The sequence below is a fragment of the Callospermophilus lateralis genome, chromosome 17, assembly GCF_048772815.1.
Source record: "Callospermophilus lateralis isolate mCalLat2 chromosome 17, mCalLat2.hap1, whole genome shotgun sequence".
Taxonomy (NCBI): Eukaryota; Metazoa; Chordata; class Mammalia; order Rodentia; family Sciuridae; genus Callospermophilus; species Callospermophilus lateralis.
Window position 1 is genome coordinate 72474590 of NC_135321.1, and position 22247 is coordinate 72496836.

Below are 22247 nucleotides of genomic sequence, written 5' to 3' on the forward strand. Positions count from 1 at the left end.
GGCTGACACTCGCCTGCTGTCCCTGAAAGTAAAAGGTGCAGCCGTTTTTAGAAGGAAGTCAGGTTGCCAGAAGTGCCAGTCCCAGGATATTCTAGAGTCTTGGGAAACAGTGCTAAGCAGGCCTTTGTGAGGAGGGTGTCCCTGAAGGGGAGGGGTGGGAGCTTTGGCAAGGGGGGACCTATGTTAGCATGGCTGTGTCAAGTGACCTTGGGGAAGTCGGAGCTCATCCTGGCCGGTCCCAGTTCCCTGGGCCACTGTAGGATAAGCCACAATGACAGCACCTCCTGGCATAGCTCCTGGGCCAGCCCCGGGTGCCCCCACCCCGCCAGGCCCTGCCGGACATTCAGTTGTAATGCCTACCTGACCAGCACCAGACGGTGGGGCCAGACCCACTTGGTGGTGGTCCAAAAACAAGGCCTCACCCTGCCACTGGGGGAGTGGACTTAGAAAAAAGGCAACAGTGTCCTCCCAAGTCAGGGTCAGCCCTGACACAGAGACCCTCCTCCTTCCCTACTTGATGCCCATCCGGCCTCATCCAGGGCAGCCCTCTGGGATCAGGAAGTGGCCTCAAACCTGCAAAACAATGTATCTTTTTGCACTTGGAAAACCTTCAGTGGCTTCAGTGGCCAGTTAGCCCAGGCTGTGCCCAGCTCCATTTGCGGACCCCATGGCTGACTTTGAGCGGGTTTTCCTGCCTCAACCAGTGGGGCTCCCAAAAGCCTGGTGACTGAAAGAAAGCCAAGCGGTGTGCTTTGTTTTTTGTTTTTTGTTTCTTTTTTTTTTCCTTTTTTCTCTCTCTCCCTCTCTCTTTTTTTTTTTTCCTTTGCATTTTCTTTTTCTGGAATATGCTTCTAGAGACAAACACTTCTCCCTGAAGCTTGGGGGCTTGCTCTGGCCCCTCGGCCTCCTCGGTGAAGCCCGTGAGAGCCTGCACACTAACTGGGGATGCCACCCCCAGACCCCGGGCCGGGTCGGCCCTCCTCTCCGAACTGCTGCCTGTGTCTGTCCCTCCCTGCACACTGACGACTGTGGCTTAAGTGTGGTGGCGTGACCGGTGTGTGCTGTTCTGCCTAACCCTGTGGTCTTGTGTCGTTTGTTTTTCCCTTACAGGGTCAGCCCTGAAGCGCCTCTGCCTAGGCAAAGAACACAGCAGTAGTAATTATCCGGGTTTTTTACCCCCTTTGACCCTCTCATCGCATGGGCTTTATTGTGGCTAGTGCGCATCCAGGTGGCCCGCGGCCGGGAGCCGGGGCCTGCTCTGTGCCCGCCCCGCCGGGCCCCGCTTCGCTTCTGCCTGGCAGGATAGCTGCCCTCGGCTCCCCTTTGTGTCTCCATGGCTCCTAGAGCTTGTGCGGTCTCGCCAGTCCACGTCTAACAGGCTTGTCCTTCTCCAGAATGTCCACAAATTACCCATCGTTAATTGGCTCCTTTTCCAAAACCGTAGGAATCAGTATTTCCTTGAAGTGCTAAAGATGAGTGCTCCCCCGAGGAGAGCTACCAGGACTGAATGGGTATTCGTCTACCTGGGCCACTCACGCCTCTCTCTCTCTCTCTCTCTCTCTCTCTCTCTCTATCTATCTATCTCTCTCTCCCCTTCTCCTTTTTTATTTTTATTTTTTTTAAGTTTTCTTTCATCTTTTCTGGCTGAAATTTTCATGTAGAAATAGCTTCATGTGTGTGAAATCTCATCACTAATTTTCGACCGTCTGTGTCTGTGCTCTGTCATTGCTAGCCACTAAAGTACACTGTATTTTGGAACAGCTTGTTTGAAGAGATGGTCATTACCTATTTTTTTTTTTGGTGGGGGAGAGGGGTTGTTTTATTTTATAGCACAGAAAGATTTTTAAATTGGCTCATTGGAAGTTGCCAACTAGAAATTATGTGTGAAGGGGGGAAAAGGGAGGCGGAAGTTTAAAAACTTAAAAAGTCCAACATTGATGATTAAAAAAAAAAAAAAAAAAAATCTTCCCAGGAAGCAGCCAAGCTCTCTGGTTAGCAGAGAGGCTCCTGGTTCCCCTTGGCTCATAGCATCACCCCGACTGTGGCTTGGAGCATGGGGCACCCGTGTCAGGGAGCTCTGGGTATTAGTGCCTTTTATTACTCCCTTCTTCAAATACTCTGGTAAGGAAAGTTACCATTTCTTTTTTTTAAATTCCAAACCACCAAACCATTAAAATTCACAGGGATGCAAAAAATGCAGCCTGTGTAAGGGTCGCTTTAGGGCTGGCAATGGATACAGATGCCCGGCCTTCTGCCAAGTCTTCCAGCCTCCACCCTGTGTCCTCCCGTTACACTGAGGACGCTGAGGCCAGGAGCCCAAGAATCTGACCCTAGCTTCTGTGACCCTAGCTCCTGTGACACTAAAGCTCTCGTGTCTGGTTGTGCTAGGAATTTCCCACACTCTCACATGTGAGCCTAGTGGGATGGGCAGCGGTGGTCACAGAGTAACCTCTGAGTGGAGGCTGCCAGCTGTGCGGGGGCCTGTCCCCTGGCCTGACTTATGGGATTGGTGACGGCTGCCTGTCTCAGCCAGGTCACTCAATTTATGGAATTGCCCCACCATGTCTAAAACGGGGCAGCGAGGCCCCTTGATCCAGACCGCCTCTTGAAGCAAGGTGTTGCCCGACTGAAGTGAGGCCATGTCCTGGGCCTTCACGTAAGAATGATTGCAGCCAGCCCCCCAGTGGTGCTGGGCATGTGTGTGGCGTCACCAATCCTGGCCTGTATGTGACTCCCCAGGGTCCTCCACCAGCAGCCTGGCCCCAGGCCCCGAGCCGGGTCCCCAGTCCACCCTGCACGTCCAGGCGCAGGTCAACAACAGCAACAACAAGAAAGGCACCTTCACCGACGACCTGCACAAGCTGGTGGACCAGTGGACGACCAAGACGGTGGGGGCGGCACAACTGAAGCCGACGCTCAACCAGCTGAAGCAGACGCAGAAGCTGCACGACATGGAGGCCCCCGGCGAGGCGCGGGCTGTGAGTGCAGGGCAGGTGCGGGCCCTCCTGGGGCAGGGATGTGTGACAGGGCGATGGCAGCCGTGCCTAGTAGGTGCTAGCACCCTGTGTGTCAGATGCGCATCGCGTTAAGCACTTGGCTCTCGTGAGCCAGGTTCTTCACTGTGGCCCAGAAGTTAGGCTTCCCCTTTTACAGGTCAGGAGGTAAGTGACTGGCCTGTGGTCCTGTGGCCACACGTGGAAGGGACAGGCTGGGGCTGGACTCCTGAGCATGGCTGCAGGAGCAGCCTCAGCCTGGCCAGCCTAAGCCCCCTGCCCCCAGCCTAGAGCTGGTGGGTGTGGCCTCATCTCAGCATCTTGACCTCCGCCTGCATTCTGTCCATCCCAGGCTGGAGGAGGGGGCAAGTATGCACATCATCCTTGAGTGACAGCCAGCATTAGACCTCAGCTCACAGGCACCCAAGCCGACTGGGGGCAGGGCATGAAGTCACTCTCTGAGGTCTTGACTAGTCGGAGGAGGATTTCCTCTCTTCCAGTTTTTGGGAGGAGTTTGTTAAGGTTATTGTTATTTCTACCTTAAATGTTTGGGCTGCAGTGTTTTATTGCTGTTTTAGTGTAGGAAACACCCCTCTAGGAACCTGTGCTTTGAAAAAATGTAAACACACAGAAGCATTGTAAAATCTGCGTGAACGCCCATCTGCCACCACCCACACTCTGATTGTCGTTTTACTGCATTTACCACATATCTGTCCATCCATTGAGGGTGAAGTTTGTTGTTATGGATCCAGGGTTTTCTACAGTTTTAATGCCATTTAGATTTTCTATTTCTTCTTGGCAGTGTTGCTTTCCTGGCAAATTTCTACCTTTCCACTAAATTTATCTAAATTTTCAAATCAATTACCATGGAATTGCTGATAATATCTGTTGTTTTTACAGTTTGCAAGATTTACAATGATGCCCTGTTTTTAATTCCTGATATCGGTGATTTCTGCTTGCTCTTGTGCACACTCGCTCTTTCTCTCTCTCTCTGCCTCCTCCTTCTCTTTCCCCTTTCCTTATCTCCTTAGAGAGCTCATTTTGTCTTTGATGTTATTCTTTATTACAAGCTTCATTGATTTCTTCCTTATATCATTATTTTTTCTTTCTGTCTCTGGCCTTATTCCATTCTAGAAATCTTGAAGATGTTTAGTTTGTTGATTTTCTAGCCTTCCTTTGATAATGTAGGCATCCAAGGCTATAAAAATTCCCTCTAATGGTTTGGCTGCATCCCTAAAGTTTTGATATGTACCATTTTCACTAACCTTCATTCCAAAATAGTTTCTCATTTCCACTGTGATCTAAAGTGTGGGTAATTATTTTCTAACAACCTTCTTGCCAGTCTTTTCTAGTTTAGCTATGCTCTGAGATGTGCTTCCAGTTCTTTGAAGTTTTCTGAGACTTGCTTTTGATCCACGTTGTCAACCTTTGTCTCGGTCCCTCGGACACTTGAGCTGAATCTGTTTCTTTCCCTCTCCACATCCACACCGCCCCCCCCCCCCCCCCCCCCCGCCGAAGACTGCACTACCCTTATATCTTTTCTGAATGGCAGCAAAGCCCTTGGGACCAGGATCTCTATCAGTTCCACCCCTCTAATCCATTTTCTGTGGAAACACATTCTAGGACAAAGTGGGTGATTCTGAATAGGTTCCAGGGCCTGGAGGGGTCTGCACCTGAGCCTGAGCAGGCCCAGCTCTGGACTCCAGTCACATCAGCTAATCCTGCTGGTCAAACACTCTGCATTCTTAATAAGTTTTTTTTTTAAATTATGATAAAATATATTTAACATAAAATCTACCACTTTTACCATTTTCAAGTAGATGAAGGGTTTCAGTGACATTAAGTCCATTCATATTGTTGTACAATGTCACCTTTCATCCGCAGAACATTTCCATCTTCTCAAACAGAAATTCTGTCCCCATTGGAACACTAACTCCCCATTTCCTCTCCCCCAGTCCATGGCACCTGCCTTTCTAGGTTCTGAGTTTGACTATGTTTGGGACCTTACATGAGTGGAGTCATATAATACGTGGTCTTTGGTGACTGGCTTATTTCACTTAGCACACTTTCAAGCTCCATCTGCACTGTGGCATATATCAGAACTCCATCCCTTTTTTCCCCATTATTGTATTGTGGCAAAGCTCACATAACATAAAATTGACCATCTTAAACATTTTTTTAAACATTTATTTTTTAGTTGTAGATGGACACAATACCTTTATTCCATTTTTAGGTGGTGCTGAGGATCAAACCCAATGGCCCACGCATGCTAGGTGAGCGCTCTCCCTCTGAGCCACAACCCCAGCCTTCCAACTTAAACATTTTTAAGTACACACTTCAGTGGTGCAACCATCACCATCATCGTTCATCTCCAGAATTCTTTTCATCTTCCAAAATGGAAATTCTGTCTCTATTAAACAATAGCTCTTCATTGCTCCCTTCCCTACCCCTGGAAACTACCTTTCTGCTTTTTGTCTGTTGACTCTTCTGGGTAGCTCCTGTGAGTGAAATCGTACAGTATTTGTCTAACTGGCTTATTTCACCTAGCATGATGTTCTCAAGGGTCATCAGTCTTGTAGCATGTGTCTCAATTTCCTTCCTTTTTGTCTGTCCATTCATCCAAGCACTGCCATTGCTTCTGCATGTTAGCTATTGTGAATAATGCCGGGGTGAACAAATACCCCTTCTGATCCCTGCTTTTGATTGTTTCAAGTATATACCCAAAAGAAGAATTGCTGGATCATATGGTAACTCTAATTTTAATTTTTTGAGGAGCCTCCATACTGTTTTCAACAGCAGCTACACTATTTTACATTCCCAGCAACAGTGCAAAAGGATTCAGTTTTCCCACATCTCAACCAACAGTAATTATTTTCTGTTTGTTTGATTTTGATAGTGGTCTTCCTGAGAGGTGGTATCTTGTGGTTTTGCATTTTTTTCTGTGCTTATTAGCCATTTGTAACATCTTCTTTGGAGAAATGTCTATTTGAATCCTTTGCTCACTTTCAAATGGGGTGGTTTGGTTTCTTGTTATAGTTTTAAGAATCATCCATGTATTCTGGACATTAATTCCCTATGAGATAGGAGATTTGCAAATATTTTCTCCCATTCTGTCCCTTTTCTTTTTACTCTGTTGATAGTATCTTTTAATGCATAGAAGTTTTTACATTTGTCTTTTTTTTTTCTTTTGTTTCCTGTACCTTTGGGGACATATCCAAGAAATCATCATCACATTTAACATCACGAAGTTTTCCCTTTATGATTTCTCCTAAGAGTTTTTTAGTTTCAAATTTATGTTTAGATCTTTGCTCCATGTGAGTTAATTTTTTGGATATGGTATTAGGTAAGGATCCAGCTTCATCATTTTGCACATGGATATCATTTTCCCTGTAGCATGTTTGAAAAGACTGTCATTTCCTCCATGAATTGGCTTATTATTATGCTTGTCATTACACTTTAACATTTTAAGAACACTATCTTACAATTCTTTTTTTTTTTAAATATTTTTTAGTTGTCAATGGACCTTTATTTTATTTAATGGTGCTGAGAATCGAACTCAGTGCCTCACACATGCTAGGCAAGCATCTACCACTGAGCCACAGCCCAGCCCCAGTCTTACAATTCTTGAACATGGGATTTCTTTCCATTTTTATGTCTTCTTTAATCTCTTGAACTTCATTCCCCTTTTTGTTAATACTATTTCATTTTATGGGTATGCCACATAATGTTCATACATTCATTAAGTGATGGACACATGAGTTGTTTAATGCTACTGAGAACACTAGTACACACATACCTATTTGAGTCCCTGCTTTCAGTTCTTTGGAGTGTGTACCTCGAGGTGGAAGAGCTACATCACCTGGTGATCCTATGTGCAGCTTATCTTTCTCTATTCTTTTACTCTCAGCTTCTTTGTGTCTTTATATCTAAAGTGAGTCTTTCATAGGCAGATATAAATTTGCCATGGCCTTTTATTCATTCTGCCAATGTCTTCTTGTTCATTGTAGATTTAATCCTTTTGCATTTAAAGTAAATATAAATAAGAGTTCACCTTTTAACTACTTGTCTTCTGGATGTCTATAGGTTTTCACTCTTTAATCTTCCATTAGTGCCCTTTTAAAAAGTCAGTGGTTTGTTGTTGTTGTATACCATCTTTATTCCCTTCCTGTTTAACTGTCTCTATATATTTTATTTTCTTTAGTGGCTACCTTGGGGTTTTCAATTAGCATCTTGACCTTATTACAACCCATTTTTTAAAAATGTTTTTTTAGGTGTCAGTGGACCTTGTTTGGGTTTATTTATATGTGGTGCTGAGAATTCAACCCAGTGTTTCACACATGCTAGGCAAGTGCTCTACCACTGAACTACTTCCCCAGTCCTTACAACCTATTTTGAATAATGCCAAATTAGCAGGGTGTGTTGGTGCACGCCTATAACCCCAGCAGCTCTGGAGGCTGAGGCAGGAGTATTGCAAGTTCAAAGCCAGCCTCAGCAAAAGCAAGGCGCTAAGCAACTCAGTGAGACCCTGTCACTAAATAAAATACAAAATAGGGCTGGGGATGTGGCTCCAGGGTCGAATGCCCCTGAGTTCAATCCCCTGTTCAAAAAAAAAAAAAAAAAAAAGGATAATGTCAAATTGGTTTCAGTAGCCTACTAGCTCTGCTTCTGACATCTCCATCTCTTGCCCTTTATATTGTTTTTGTATAGACTGTATCTGTATACATCATATGCCCATTAAAATCAATTTGTAACTATTGTATGATGTATTTGCTTTTTAACTCATATGGGGAAAAGAGGAGAGAAACTAAAAATATAATAATACTCATTTATTTTCTTATGTGACTATTTCTTCCTGTGGCTTTGCATTACTGTCTGTTGTCACTTCATTTTAGCTTAGAGGGCTCCCTTTTATATTTCTTGTGGGAAATATCTATTAGTAACAACATTTATTAGCTTTTGTTTTTCCAGAAGGCTTAATTTCTCTTTTACTATTGAAGGATTGTTTTTCTGGATGTAGACTTCTTGGATGACAGTTTGTTCTTCCTGCACTAAATACATCATCCCTCTGTGTCTGACCCCCATGGTTTCTGTTAAGAAACCAACTGTCAAGCTTATTGAGGATCCCTCATAAGAGACACCTCGCTTCTCTCTTGCTGCTTTCAAGATTTTCTATTTCTCTTTGGCTTTTGATAATTTGACTATGATGTATATCTCAGTGTGGATCTCTCTAATTTGTCCTGCTTGGAGTTCATGAGCCTTTGAGATGTGTAGATTCATGTCTTCATGCAATTTGGGAGTTTTTTGGGGGGCCATTACTTCTTCAAATATTGTTTTTGCGCACCTCTTTCTCTCTTCTTCTGTGACTCCCCTAAGGCAGTAATTGGTCCACTTAGTGGAGCGCCCCTTAAGACCTCTTAGACTCTGTTCACTTTTCTTCATTCTTTTTCCGTTTCAGTTCCTTAAACCTGGTCATTTCAATGGCAGTATCTCAAGTTTGATGGTTCTTTTTTCTCTACCTCAAATTCTGTTTTGCCTCTCTAGTGAATTTTAGAATTTCATTTATGCTCTTTAGCTATTACATTTCTATTTAAGTCCTTTTATAACTTCTACCTGTTGATATACTCATTTTGTTTATATATCATTTTCCTGTTTCCTTCAGTTCTCTGCCAGTGGTTTCCTTTAGCTCTTTCAACATATTTAATATAGTTCATTTAAAGTCTTTGTCTAGTGAGTTCAACCTCCTCAGGGACAGTTTCTATCAGTTAATTTTTTTCTTCTGTGTGGGACATTGTTTCCTGATTTCTTTTCTTCAGATTTTTAGCTCACTAAATTTCCCTTTGTGCCTAGACTAGTAAACCTAACAATTGAGCTTTTAGTTTTGGTTATTGCCTCTTTCCATTGAAAAGCTTCTATTTGCTTCCACCCAGACACACACATACACACACACACATACACACACACACACACACACACACACCTGCTATTTCATTTTTTTTTTAATTTCCAATTCTGACAAAATTCTCAATCTTGTAATCTTCTTCACATTGTTATTTATGGTTTCTGCTTTCTCTTTTTCCCTAATTTTTCTCTAAAGTGCCTTGGTCTTTTCTTTTGTGTATTTAAATATTATATATGTTGGACATTGTATTTAAAAATTTATTTGCAAAAAGAATTTGAGGCATAACAGTAGCTTTCTCATTATCATTTTAATTTCCCCTTGAGCACCTTTTCATATTCTTAGCAGCTATTTTCTGTAAAGTACCTTGGTCAAGGTTATTAACCGATTAAACATTTACTTGCTTATCTTTTTTATTGATTTGTGGGAGTTCATTATATCTTTTGTCATACATGTTGTGGATTTGTTCTGCCAACAGGTGTTTTGTTTTTTTTTTTTTTTTAATTTGTTTTGGCCAAAGCGAAGTGGAAGTTTTAATTTTTTTTTTTTCTAGAAGCTTCATAGTTTTAGCTATTGCATGTAGGCCTGTGAGTCATCAAAAATCACAAGTGTATTTTTGTTTGGTTTGGTTTGGTTTGGTACCAGGGATTGAACTCAGGGCACTTAACCCTGAGCCACATCCCCAGCCCATTTTTTAAAAATATTTATTTTTTAGTTATAGATGGACACAATATCTTTATTTTATTTTTATGTGGTGCTGAGGATTGGACCCAGTGCCTCATGCATGCTAGGTGAGCACTCTACCACTGAGCCACAACCCCAGCACCCTAGCCCATTTAAAAAAAATTTTTTTTCTTTTTTTTTAATTTTGAGACAGGGCCTCACTAAGTTGCCTCACTATTGTGTTGAGGCTGGCTTTGAATCTGCAATCCTCCTGCCTTAGCCTCCTGAGCTACAGGAATTCCAGATTTGTGCCACTGCACCAGCTGGAATGTGTCAATCTGTGTGTTTTCCTACATGCCTATCTCTGGTTTAGCACTTTTCTTTCCAGACAGAATTACAGATATTTTTGTCAAAATGCCATATATGTGTAGGTCCTTTGCCGAACTTGTGCTTTTGTTCTATTGCCTTTATGGCAGTACTATACTCTCTTATTGTATTTTAACTTTATAGTAAGTTTAATGGTGGGTAGGACAAGACCCCCAGTGTTGATCTTCTTTAAGGATGTCTTGATTTTCTTTGATCCTTAATGTTTGAATGTATGTTTTAAATAACCCACTGGGGTTTTGTTTGGAAGTGTTCAAGTCTGTTGATCAACTTTGGTGAGATTTGACATAATAAACATGTTGAGTAAACTTGGCAGCTGTTTATTTGTATCTTTTTAAAATTTCTTTTCAGTGTGAAGATGTTATACATCTCTCATTAGATTTATCCCAGGGTAGCTGATGTGTGCAGTGCTGTTAGAAATCACATTGTTCTTTAAATTTCATGTTCGAGTTGTGTCTTGCTTGTGTGTAGAAATATGGTTGCTTTTTGTACCTGGTAGCCTGCAGTCTTGCTGGATTTGCTTATTAGTTTGAGAAGTTGGTTTGGCTATTCTTGTGGGTTTTCTGTGTACACAATCTTGTCGTCTGCAGATAAGATAGTCTTCCTTTTCTTGCCTTGACTGGCTCCCCCCCTCCCCAGCCAAGCATGGGGCACTTGCAGGAAGCAGTCAACATTTCACTAGCAGCAGGACTTGGCTCCAGGTTGCTGAGCAGACCTCCCACAAGGCATGTGGAAGGTGGTGGTACCCCCCCGAGTCCGTGGAGAGCATCCAGTGCTCTCCGCGGGTTTGGTTTGGTGTTTGTTGTTTGGGTTTGGTTTTTCATGCTGAGGATGGAAACCAGGGCCTCAGGCATGCTCTGTGAGCGCTCTGCCACTAAGCGGCAATCTTCAGCCCTTCCCTTGGGTTCTTCCTGGACTGAGGTGGAGTGAGTCCCAGTGGGTCAGTGGTCTGGCATTCCCCACCTGGTTATGATGTTTTGTCATATAAAACAGTTGATTTATTCAATTTGCTAGCTTTTTGGTTAGGATATAAAGGCTGTTCACCCTGGATCTCCGTTTTTGAGATAGTCTTGCCAGGTTTCTGTCTCACAAGGTGTTGATCTTAGGGCACCGCGGCTCCTGACCCTGTCTGTTAAGCCTTCTGCCCTGGATGGAGAATGCAGAGGACTGCCCCCGCCAACCCTCCCGCACACTTGTTCTGCCCCCGCGCCCACTGGAGTGCCTGCTCCCGCACAGCTCCTGGGCTGCTCTAGTTTCTGGTACTATCACTGACCAGTCTGGTGGGACACCATGGTACCCGCTGGTTGGGAGAGTGTGCATTGCTTCTGTGCCCTTAGGGCTTGCGGGCCCGTGGGTTCTACTCCAAGGCCCACTGTGGCCCATGGACAACCAGAGCTTGTGTCCCGGAGATGGCCAGGATGCAGCCTTGGGAAGTGAGGAGGGAGAGCAGCTGCTTCCCAGCCCTTGTCATTCTGTCATTCTGGTGTCATCTTTAGAGGGTGCCCATCCATGGCAAGCCCAGGGGTCGCTCTGTCCTAGGACTGAGACACTTCAGGAACCACCAGGCCACGAGAGGAATGCAGCTGATCCCAGCCCCATGCACCTCCCTCTTCTTGTCTTCTTTAGATGGCCACACCTCGAGCGGGAATGGGGACGCCATGTCTGGCCCCAGTGCCCGGCCCTCTGTGCACCACGGCCATCCCTGGAGCCGCCCCGGTCTTGCCTGTGCCCACACCAGGTACTGCCCACTCCAGCCTTCCAGCCCCACCCTGTGCACTGCCTCTGGGTCAGTACGGAGGCCTGCTCCCAGCTCCAGTGTCCTGGGGGCCTTGGGCAGCCCAGAGGGGCCTGCCGGGGGCTTGGGGCAGCTGGAGCCCTGCCCAGGTGCCTGTGCTGCCAGTGTTCCTGGGGCCACCTGCTGTCGGCACACCTGGCCCCTGGCTGCACATCACTTAGCCCTCTGCCCTGCCACTGGCCAGGTGGAGCACTCTGGACCCTTGGAGGAATCCTGTTGTGTTTGGGCCTCTGGGTGCTTCCACCACTGTGGGCACAGGCCCAGCCTCCAGGGGACACTTGTGAGTGGCAGGACTCGCTTTCACCGCTTCAGACCCTATTCGCTCTTAGGTCCCCACGGGCTGCACTCACCGTGTTCACACCCACACTGTCTGTCCCTGAGCTGAAGGTTAGAGATCCGCCTTCGCCCTACAGAAGTGCAGTGCCTTGGATTCCCGTCTTCCCTGCCCTGATGGAAGAGATGTTGGGGGGAAGCCCATTTATCAAAAAAGGTGTATTTCATTCACCTTTGGCTTCTGCGTGGAGATCGCTACCGTGTTCAGATGAAGACATATGAATGGCTTATAAAGCTGAAGCAGAAGCCTTTAGTTTTCTGTTGTAAATGCCTTTTTTATAAGCCAATTGAATTAATGACCTTGAATATTGAGGAGCTGCAAATGATAGGTCCTCTGTAGCGGGAAGTCTCCCTGGGCTCATTCAGTGACAGAGGGACAGTCAGGCAGGGCATGTTCATGGAAGCTGGTCTCTCAGTAAGGAATGTCAGCAACCTTGACCACAAGGAACCTGCCAGAAAACACTAACTGAGCAAATGCCCTGGTAGCCTGCAGGCTGTCCTACCTACAGAGGGCAAGCACCACCCTCAGCTCAGGGCTTCCCTCCCACTTTTCTTTCTTTTTCCATGATTTTCATGGAGGCTGTGATCTGTCCACTCTGACCTCCAAATCCCTCTCCAGGACAGCCTGAGTCCAGCCTGCTCAGGGGAGCATCCTCTGGAGGTTTCAGTGGGACTCCCAGGTGGGAGGTGAAAGCAGCCCCCCGCTCCCTGGGGCAGACATTTTCCACTTCCTGCTGGAAGACAGGCTGCCTGGAGCTGCCCCGTGTGAATCGTGCGGTTCTGCTGTTCTTACTAGAACCAGCTGGATTATCTTGGTTTAATATACCATCCCATCAATTCAGTTAGATCTGAATTTCCTAGGGGACTGTGCAGAATCTTCTGCCTGGACATAACACCGCAGTTGGAGATTTCTGTGCTCTGTGTCTGGTCTGAGAATCGCATGGGCCTCTTAGTGAAGTGGAGGCTGCCCTCCACCGCCCTCCCACCCATCCCCCTCCCTCACGCCTGAGTCCTTTCCTCCTACAACGACAGTGGTGGCACGGGATCCCCAAGAGCTTGTACATGTGAAGGACAAAAATAAACATTTTTGCTTGAAAACACTGTGAAACACATCTTTTTCTTACCCTCTGTCCACACACAGGCCAAACTGGTCATAGAGAGGGCAGGGGCAGGTGGCCCAGGAGGGCCTGACCTGGGCTCTGCCTTGAGCCTGAAGCCTCCCTGCCCAAGGTCTGGAGGTGGGTGCTGATGCAGTTGGGAGACTGAGAGCAAGGCCCCCAGCGGGATCAGCTGCCCCTAGCTCTCTTCCTGCCTGATGCAGCCTGGGCCTTGAGGTCACTGGGCTCTGCTGGCCCTAGGCCTGGATCAAGCTGTTAGCTGGCCACCATCACTCTGCTTCTGAGTCACCTTTAGAAGTACAGACAGAGGTCCTATAGGTGCTGGCCCCAGAAAGCCCAGCTGCATGCTCATGGACTGTGGTCCCAAGCCCCCATTTCTCTTCCTGGTGGGCTGAACTCAGGGCAGACAGGGGCTCTGCTTCAGGCTCATGGGCTTATGGAGAACAGGCTTGGGGCTAGGTAACATGGGTTACGTGAGGGTGCCAGCCTTCCTGATAGGCCTGGGGAGAAGACTGCCCTGCAAGGTCTCAGCTGGCCCTCTCTCCGTAGCCTTGTGCTAAATGGCTTTTTCCCCCACCTTTGCGACACAGTTGGACCTGGTCCTGACCAACTGAGGTCTGCAGCATCTCTGGGCCTTTCCAGTTAGTGGGGGCCGCCACTGCTGCCCTGCTGCGTTCCCACTGAGATGCAGCACCAGGCCTCGTGCCTCTGCTTAGGGGAGAAGGGAAGCCCAGACCCAGCGCAGAGCAGAGGGTAACACACATGGATGCTCGGGCTGAGCAGGCACTGGGCAGTCCTGTCTGGGCTTGGGAGGTCATTTCATATGCCTAGATAGTCACAGGAAGATACCTAGACAACAGGCCACCAGGACTCTGCACGGGGCATGACCGTTGTCAGGCTGGCCCCGCTCCGGCCTTGCCTTTCCACCTTCAATTCAGCAGCCCCCAGGAGAGTGGGGCCAGGTGCCCCAGGGCAGAGCCACATTCAAGGGCATCAGGGCCTGGCCCTCAGTAAAAGGCCAACACCTCAGAGGCCTGTAACGAGCTGTGGTGGTTTTGTTTTCTAGATCCTGAGAGTGAAAAACCTGACTGACCCAGCCCAGATGCCAGGCCCACCACGCATCGTCTAAGTGAAGAAGTGACAGACCTTCAGGGCCAGCCCACTCCTCGAGTCCAGTTCACGCTGTTTTGTAACCACTTTCTAAGCATTTTTTATTCACAATTGGAAACACAAATGTAATGCAAGAATAAAAAATATTTTGGGGGAGAAAGGACTTTGGTTTTTCAAACTTCTCCTTTCTGGTAGCCCCTTGGCAGGCACGTGATGCCAACGCAGGGGTGAAGGCACAGGGACGTCCTCATTCCCAGGAGCCTGGCATGCCCTGACAGCCTGTCCTCTGCAGGGCTTTGGGGGTTCATCTCTAAGCTCTCCCTCCTAGTCACAGGCTTGGGGTCCCCTTTGCTCACATTGCTCCATGGAAGGTAGACACACACACACACACACACACCAGTGGCACAGGCACAAGGGCTGGGGTAGAATTCTAGGGTCCCATGCATCAAAACTGCATCTTGACGAACATTAGTTTTCCTCCAATGACGGACGTGGAGTCGTTGGCAGGCCCCAGGCTTCATCGCTGCTGGAGACCCCGAGACTGCCATCACATGGGTGACTGCCAGCATCCCAAAAGGTCGCATCCGTCACAAAATGCCCAGCCCCTGGGATTCAAAGTGCATCTCCTTAAAGAGCTGGCCAGTTCTCTAGGACTTGGGAAAACCCAGCAACTCTTGGGGGAGTGAGTATTTCCTGGGGACTCCAAGGTCATACAATGCCACAATTGTGTCTGGAGCTCACCGTCTGAGGCCCTAACATGAGAGCCCAGCCTTGACTTATGTTGTTTCTTTAGGGAACTTAGTTAACTTGGGCTGCTGTACAAACCACCATAGACTGGTTGGCTTAGACAATAGAAGTTCATTTCTCACAGTTCCAGAGGCTGGGCAGTCCAAGGCCAAGCTGACTGAATGGTAGGTTTTATTTTAAGGGCTCTTCTCTTGATGTGGGTAGCTGCCATCTTGCTGCGTGCCTGCTGAGCTCTGGGTGCATAGAGGGACTGCTCTGCTTCTCTTCTTATAAGATACCAATCTTATCAGATTGGGTCCCACTCTTGTGGTTGCATTTAACGTTATTTAGACCCTGTCTCCAGAGAGATTCACAGGAAGGGTTAAGGCTTCAATGTATGAGTGATGGGGATACGAACATTCAGTGCACAGTGCATGGCTTATTAAAGAGTTCTGCTCATGGTCCATTTATTAGGTAGGAACTAGCGATACTTGTTTCTACTTGCACATGCTTAACTTTAAAACTCAAGTCAGTAGCCTGGCGGGGGAGGGGTGGTGGGAGAGGAATCAAGACATCTTTGTGGCAGAAAAATTAAAGATAGAAATAAACCTGCTGCCTTCTTTCCTGGGTCTCACTTAAGCTCATGAGATGGATCCCATGCAGCCCTTCCAGCCTGAAAACATCAGAATCGTGGACTCTAAGGACAATGGCCAGCAGTGACCACACCAGGCCATCTGCACGAGAACTGGCCAGACAGACAAATGCCAAGGGATACAGAGCTCTTGGTGAGAACTCAAGAACACAGAACACAGAAGAACAAGAAGAACAAAGAAAGAACAGATGAAATAAATAAAAATCAAATAGTAAGAGGATAGACTTAAACCTAACTACATTTGGTGATGGTATATAAATGGTATAATGACTTTAGTTCAAAGAAGTTGTCAGCCCGGCACAGTGGTGCATGCCTTGTAATCCCAGAGACTCAGGAGGCTGAGACATGAGGATCTCAACTTCAAGGCCAGGTTCAGCAACTTAGCGAGGCCCTGTCTCAAAACATTTTTTAAAAAAGGGCTGGAGATGTGGCTCAGTGATAAAGCACCCCTGAATTAGATTCCCAGTACCAACCAAAAAAAAAAAAAAAAAAAAGTTGTCAGATGTGACTTAATGAAGAGTAAAATTGAAGTATACATAGGCTGCCTCCAATAAGCATATCTTAAATATAGGAATACAGGATAAGATAAAACCATGGACAAAGATATACTATCCTAACATTAATCAAAGGAAAGATGAAGTAGCTCCGTTAAAGTCAAACTGTGTAGGTTTCAGAGCAAAGTTTATTACCAGGGCAAAGAAGATCATTTCATATTGATAATAGGATCAACTCATCAAGAAAACATACAATTCTAAATGTTTGTGTACAAAATTAATAATAGCTTCAAAATATATGAGGAAAACTGATAGAACTGCTAAGAAAAATAAACCATGATTATACTTCATTGTCCCTTTCAGTGATTGACAGCCCCAGTAGACACACAATCAAGAGTCTGGCTCCAATATTTTGCTGTTTGATCACTGACAGCTTTTAAGCCACCTGTCTGTCTCTCCCCACCCCACTCCTCATCAGGCTTTCTGTTCCACATCCGAACAAGCTGAGAAGAAAGCCTGGGTGCTCTTTCCTTTGGCACCAGTCCATGAACTACTTCTTACCATGAGTCCCCAACCACCTACCCCGACCCACACAGGCACCTCAACATGCCTCACCCCTGACCACCATGAAAGCCCCAATTCAGTCTCCTTCCCTTATTTCCTCAACCCATTTTGGACCTTCTTGGGTGGAGATCTATCCCGTAAGTGACCATAATAAATAATCACTGGGAATATAGAAGACTTGATGTCAACCAACTTGGCCTGGTTGACAATTTCAAGAATGCTCCACCCACAGCAGAATGCATTCTTTTTATATGCACGTAGTTCATGTACCAAAATAGACTATATTCTGGGTAATAAAATGAGTGACAATAAATTTTAAAGGATTCAAGAAACAAAATGTTCTCTGACCACAATGGGATTAAATTTGAAATCAATAACACTCCACTGGAGAGTACCTGAATGTTTGGAAATGAAATAACGCCCACGGATTGAAGAAGAAATCAAAAAAGAAATTAGAAAAAGAAGTTTGAATGAAAATGGAAAAAAAAAAAAACTATAGTGTTAAAGGAGATTCATAGCATGAAGAGCCTATTTTGGAAAGGAAGGAAAGTTCAGTGGATGACCTCATCTTCCACTTTAAGAAGCTAGCCAAAGAGAAATGAAATCCAAAGCAGACCATATTGGGCAGTAAAAGTCAATAGAACAGAAAAACAATAAGAATATCAATGACACCAAAAATTAGCACTGGAGAAATAATAAAACTGAAAACCACTAGTCAGATGGTTCAGGAGAAGAAAGAAGTCAAAAGGACACATTATTACAAGGGAGGCTAGATCAAGACCATCCACAAATATTAAAAAGAGTTAGAAGGGAATACTATGAGAACCACATGCCAATAAATTTGACAGCTTAGATGAAACGTGCGAATTACTTTAAAGACACAAATTACCAAAGCTTGTCAAGAAGCCGATCATTTGATTAATGAGCTAATTAATCATTTGATTAGCTCTATGTCTATGAAATAAAATTTTTAAAAATATTTATCCTTTAGTTATAGTTGGACACAATACCTTTATTTACTTATTATGTGGTGCTGAGGATCGAACCCAGGGACTCTTACGTGATAGGCGAGTACTCTATTGCTGAGCCACAACCCCAGCCTGAAATAAACTTATTTTGTAGTTTGTAGTTTATTTCAACAAAAGCACAAAGGAAATTTTGTGAAGAAAATTTTGTGAAGAAAAAAATATAATCTTTAACAACAATTTCTACCATTCTGCATTATGATAATGCAGCGATAAAATGTGGAAGAAAAAATATATACACACAATCTAAAATTGACCTACCTATTTTTAAGTGTATGGTTTAGTGACATTAAGTACATCAGGATTAGTGGGCAGCCATCACCACCATCCAGCCCCAGAACTTTCCATCATCCCAAAGTGAGCTGTATTCCACAATAATGGAAGGACAGGAACTAATCTGACCTAACTTCCCAGTATACATATGTGACTGTACCACAGTGAATCTCACCATCATGTAAAGCTACAAGACGCTAATTTAAAAAAACAAGAAAAAAAAAACTGAATAAATAGATCCGTAGAGTAGATGGTACGGAAGAAAGGACCAAAAGTACTGGGGACTGAATTAGAGCAAATTATATCCATAATTTTATAATTATGTCAAGATGAATCCTAATGTTGAGTATAACTCCATTTTAAAAATTCCATAACGAAAGCTCCAAGTGTGGATGGCTTCTTTGGTGAATTCCCTATATCTTTAAAGAAGAAACAATGCCAATTCTGTATAAACTCTTTCAGATAATTCTGCTGCCTTCATTCTATGACAAAGACATTTCAAGGGGGTGAAGTGGGGGGACAAGTCCCAGAGCCCAATGTCCCTCACAAACCTAGATTTTAAAATTCTAAACAAAATATTAGCAAATTGAAGCAACAATACATGAAACGGTCCATACCTCATGACTAAATGGGATTTGCCGTAGGAATTAGTGGGAGTTTTAACTTTCAAAAATCAATATACTGGGCACAGTGGCACATGACTGTAATCCCAGTCATTAGAGAGGCTGAGGCAGGAGGATGACAAGTTTGAGGCCAAGCTGGGGAACTTAGCAAGATCCTGTCTGAAAATAAAAAAGGCTGGAGATGAACATACTTTATATACAAACAGAGGTATGAAAAATTGTTCTATATGTGTAATAAAAATTGTGATGCATTCCGCTGTCATGTATTTAAAAATTAAAACCAATTAAAACAAAACAAAAAAAGGGTAATATCTAAATATGGAAAGATTAGGGGAAAAAAGGGCTGGAGATGTAGTTCAGTGGTAGAACATCTCAGGTTTCAATTACTAGTATGGAAAAAATAATCAAAATTACTATATTTAATTTAAAAAAAAATTTTGGAACTAGAAATTGAAACTAGGGCACTTTACCACTGAGTTACACTCCCCTTTTACACATATCTTTTTCTTTTTTAAATTTTTGAGGCATAATCTCACTAAGTTACCCAGGTTGGCTTGAACTTGAGATCCTCTTGCCTTAGTCTCCCAAATTGCTGGGATGACAGGTGTGCACCACCACCTCCAGTCAGCATCACCATTTATAATAACACCAAGGAGTGTCATTATATTTAGGGATAAACAGCTAAGAGAAATTCTTAAAAATTTAAATAAAAAATTAAATGAAGAGACATGCTGACTTCATGGGTTGGAAAACTCAGCCTTGTTCAGATGTCAATTCTCCCCGCAGACTATCTACAGATTCAGTGTAAAACAAACCCAACTCCCAGCAGGCACTTTTGAAGAAATCAGCACGCTGGTTTTAAAACTCAGAAGGATGCAGACCTAGAAGAGCTCCAGAAACTGAGGCAGAGAGAATCTGGAGGAGGGCACTACCCGACTTTGCGGTCACAGTGATGGAGACTGCACAGCAGGGCTGGGGCTGGGGCTCAGTGGCAGGGCACTTGCCTAATGTGTGAGGCATTGGACTCAATTCTCAACCCCACATATAAATAAATAGAATAAAGTCCATTGACAACTGAAAAAAAATTTTTTTAAAAAAGTACAGAAATGGCATCCACACCTAAGGACACCTGATTTCAACAAAAGCACAAAGGAAATTTTGTGAAGAAAAAAATATGATCTTTAACAACAAATTCCACCATTCCGCATTATGATAATGCAGCGATAAAATGTGGAAGAAAAAATACATACACACAATCTAAAATTGACCTACCTATTTTTAAGTGTGTGGTTTAGTGACATGAAGTACATCAGGATTGGTGGGCAGCCATCACCACCATCCAGCCCCAGAACTTTCCATCATCCCAAAGTGAGCTGTATCATCAAACAATGACTACCTCGCTCCCTCCCTCCAGTCCCTGGGAACCACCAATCTATTTTCTGTTTATATAAATTTTATTTTTATAATTTAAAAAATGGTGCTAGAAGCCAGGTGCAGTGGTGCACACCTGTGATCCCAGCTATGGGGTAGGCTGAGGCAGGAGGACTGCAAGTTAGACACAGCCTGAGCAACATGGCAAGATCCTGTCTCAAAGTAAAAGTTTCTTAAAAAGGGTTGGGGATGTAGCTCACTGGGTTCAATCGCCAGTACTATGCATGCATGTACACACACACACACACACACACACACACAGTGCTGGAACAACTGGATTTCCATATACAAAAACCCATTAATAATAATAAATCTCAATCCATACTTCACACCATACACAAAAATCAAGTCAAAATGGATTGTAGATCCATAAAAACCCCTAAAGTGTAAAACCTTTCAAAAATAAACACAGGAATACGATCTTTGTCACCTTGAGTTAGGCACAGATTTATTAGCAAGATCCCAAAAGCACAATTTGTTTTATAAAAGTGATAACTTTATAAAAGTGATAACATCCAGGATGTGGCGGACTCTAATAATGCTACCATGCTGTCCCAATGTGTTAAATGGGCAAAGGATTTAAAGAGATGCTTCAGCAAAGTCAATGCGACAGGTAGCGAATGAGCACGAGGAGGATGCAGAGTTGGACCACAGGGGGCGCCACCTCACACCCACAGAAATGGCTAAGACTTAAAAGCCGGCCATACCAAGTGCTGCTGAGGATGGGGAGGGATTGGAACTCTCAGCCACTGCTGGAGGGAATGGGAAATGGTGCACGTGCTTGGGAAACAATTTGGCATAACCAAAGAAAAGTTGAGCATAGACCAGGCGACCCAGGCTTTCCGCTTGTCGCCATTAACCTCAGAGTTGAACACAGACGACCACACAGATTCTTGCGTACTCAGGTTCACATGGGATGTGTCTGTGAGGGTCAAGAATTGGAAACAGTAAAATGTCCATCAGCAGGGGAGGTCATGGGCACACTTACATCCCCATACCACCCAGCAATGGGAAGGGACGACCCACTGACCTGAGCAACAACTTGGGTCAATCTCGAGGGAATTACATCTGAGTGAAAGAAACTCCACACAAAAGGAATCCGGGCCACATATTCCATTCATGCACAAGATGGAAAATACAAGCTCACTTGTGGTGATGGGGGATGAGCAGTGGTGGGCCCAGCGGGGCTGGGGGATGATGGGTAGGAAGGAAGCATTTGGAGACAAAGGGTAAAGGCAGTGTCTTTGGTGCTCAAGTTTCCTCCAGTGTGAGTGTGAATCATTTATCATATGCACTTACACTGCAACCAAACTGTCACCTTCCAGCAGCCACACTTACCCGCAGAGTCGAGCCCGGGCCCGTCTTCTCCCTGTGTCTTCACACAGTTGTCGCTTTGTTCATATGTGGGTCACTATCTTTTCGTAGAAGGACACTAGTCAATTGGATTAGGACCCATGTTGATGGCCTTATTATAACTTAATCACCTCTTTAAAGAACCTATCTCCAAATAGTTCACATTTTGAGGTATTAGGGTGTTGGGATGCCAACCTATTGAATTTGGGAGGACAATTCAGCCCATAACAGATGGGACATGGGCCATGTATATAACAATGTTCTATAACAAGAGACCTGAGCTAATAAACTTAAGAGAGAGAAGGTTTCTCTAGGCTCACAGTTCTAGAGGTTCCAGTCCATGACAGCGTGGACCTATGTTTTGGGGCCTATGGCAAGGTAGCCTATCATGGTAGGGAGCAAAGTTCTCACCTCCTGGTGGCTGGAATGTGAGAGACCAGAAGCACCAGGGTCCCACCATCCCCTTCAAGGGCACACACCCAACCAATGACCTAAAATCTCCCACCAGGCCTCATTTGCTGCACCACATCCCCATTGCACCATGGGCTGGGGACCAAGACTACAACACATGGTCTTTGAAAGATAGTCCAGAGCCAAACTATTAGCCAGTCATTGCTGGGACTGGGTCATACGCACAGGGGCTCATGAGGATGCTGTATCTGCTAGTTTGAATATTTTTGAATATTTCCCCCAAAGTACACATGACATCTCCAGGCCTGTCCCCCTATCTGTTTGCAGGCTGGTTCTGGGCCACAAGCCCACTCATGTGTGGCTTCAGTAGAGAGGACACCATGCTCACCACAGAAGCCAGCTT

The 22247-nt window shown here is 44.9% G+C and overlaps 1 protein-coding gene across 11 annotated transcripts in view; it reads left to right on the forward strand.

The window, feature by feature from the left end:
* The window catches only part of Wnk2 (WNK lysine deficient protein kinase 2), a 119427-nt gene extending 104975 nt beyond the window's left edge, over positions 1-14452 (forward strand). For 4 of the 11 annotated variants that reach the window (XM_076836494.2, XM_076836501.2, XM_076836495.2 and 1 more), the window contains 3 exons: positions 1111-1155; positions 2740-2993; positions 11563-13112. In XM_076836494.2, coding sequence (XP_076692609.2) covers positions 1111-1155; positions 2740-2993; positions 11563-11892 — 629 coding nt within the window. In that variant the 3' untranslated portion in view covers positions 11893-13112. Of the gene's footprint in view, positions 1-1110; positions 1156-2739; positions 2994-11562; positions 13113-14248 lie in introns of those variants that run through there. The other 7 variants (XM_076836500.2, XM_076836504.2, XM_076836496.2 and 4 more) reach the window with 4 other exon arrangements.
* The last annotated feature ends 7795 nt before the right edge of the window (positions 14453-22247 follow it).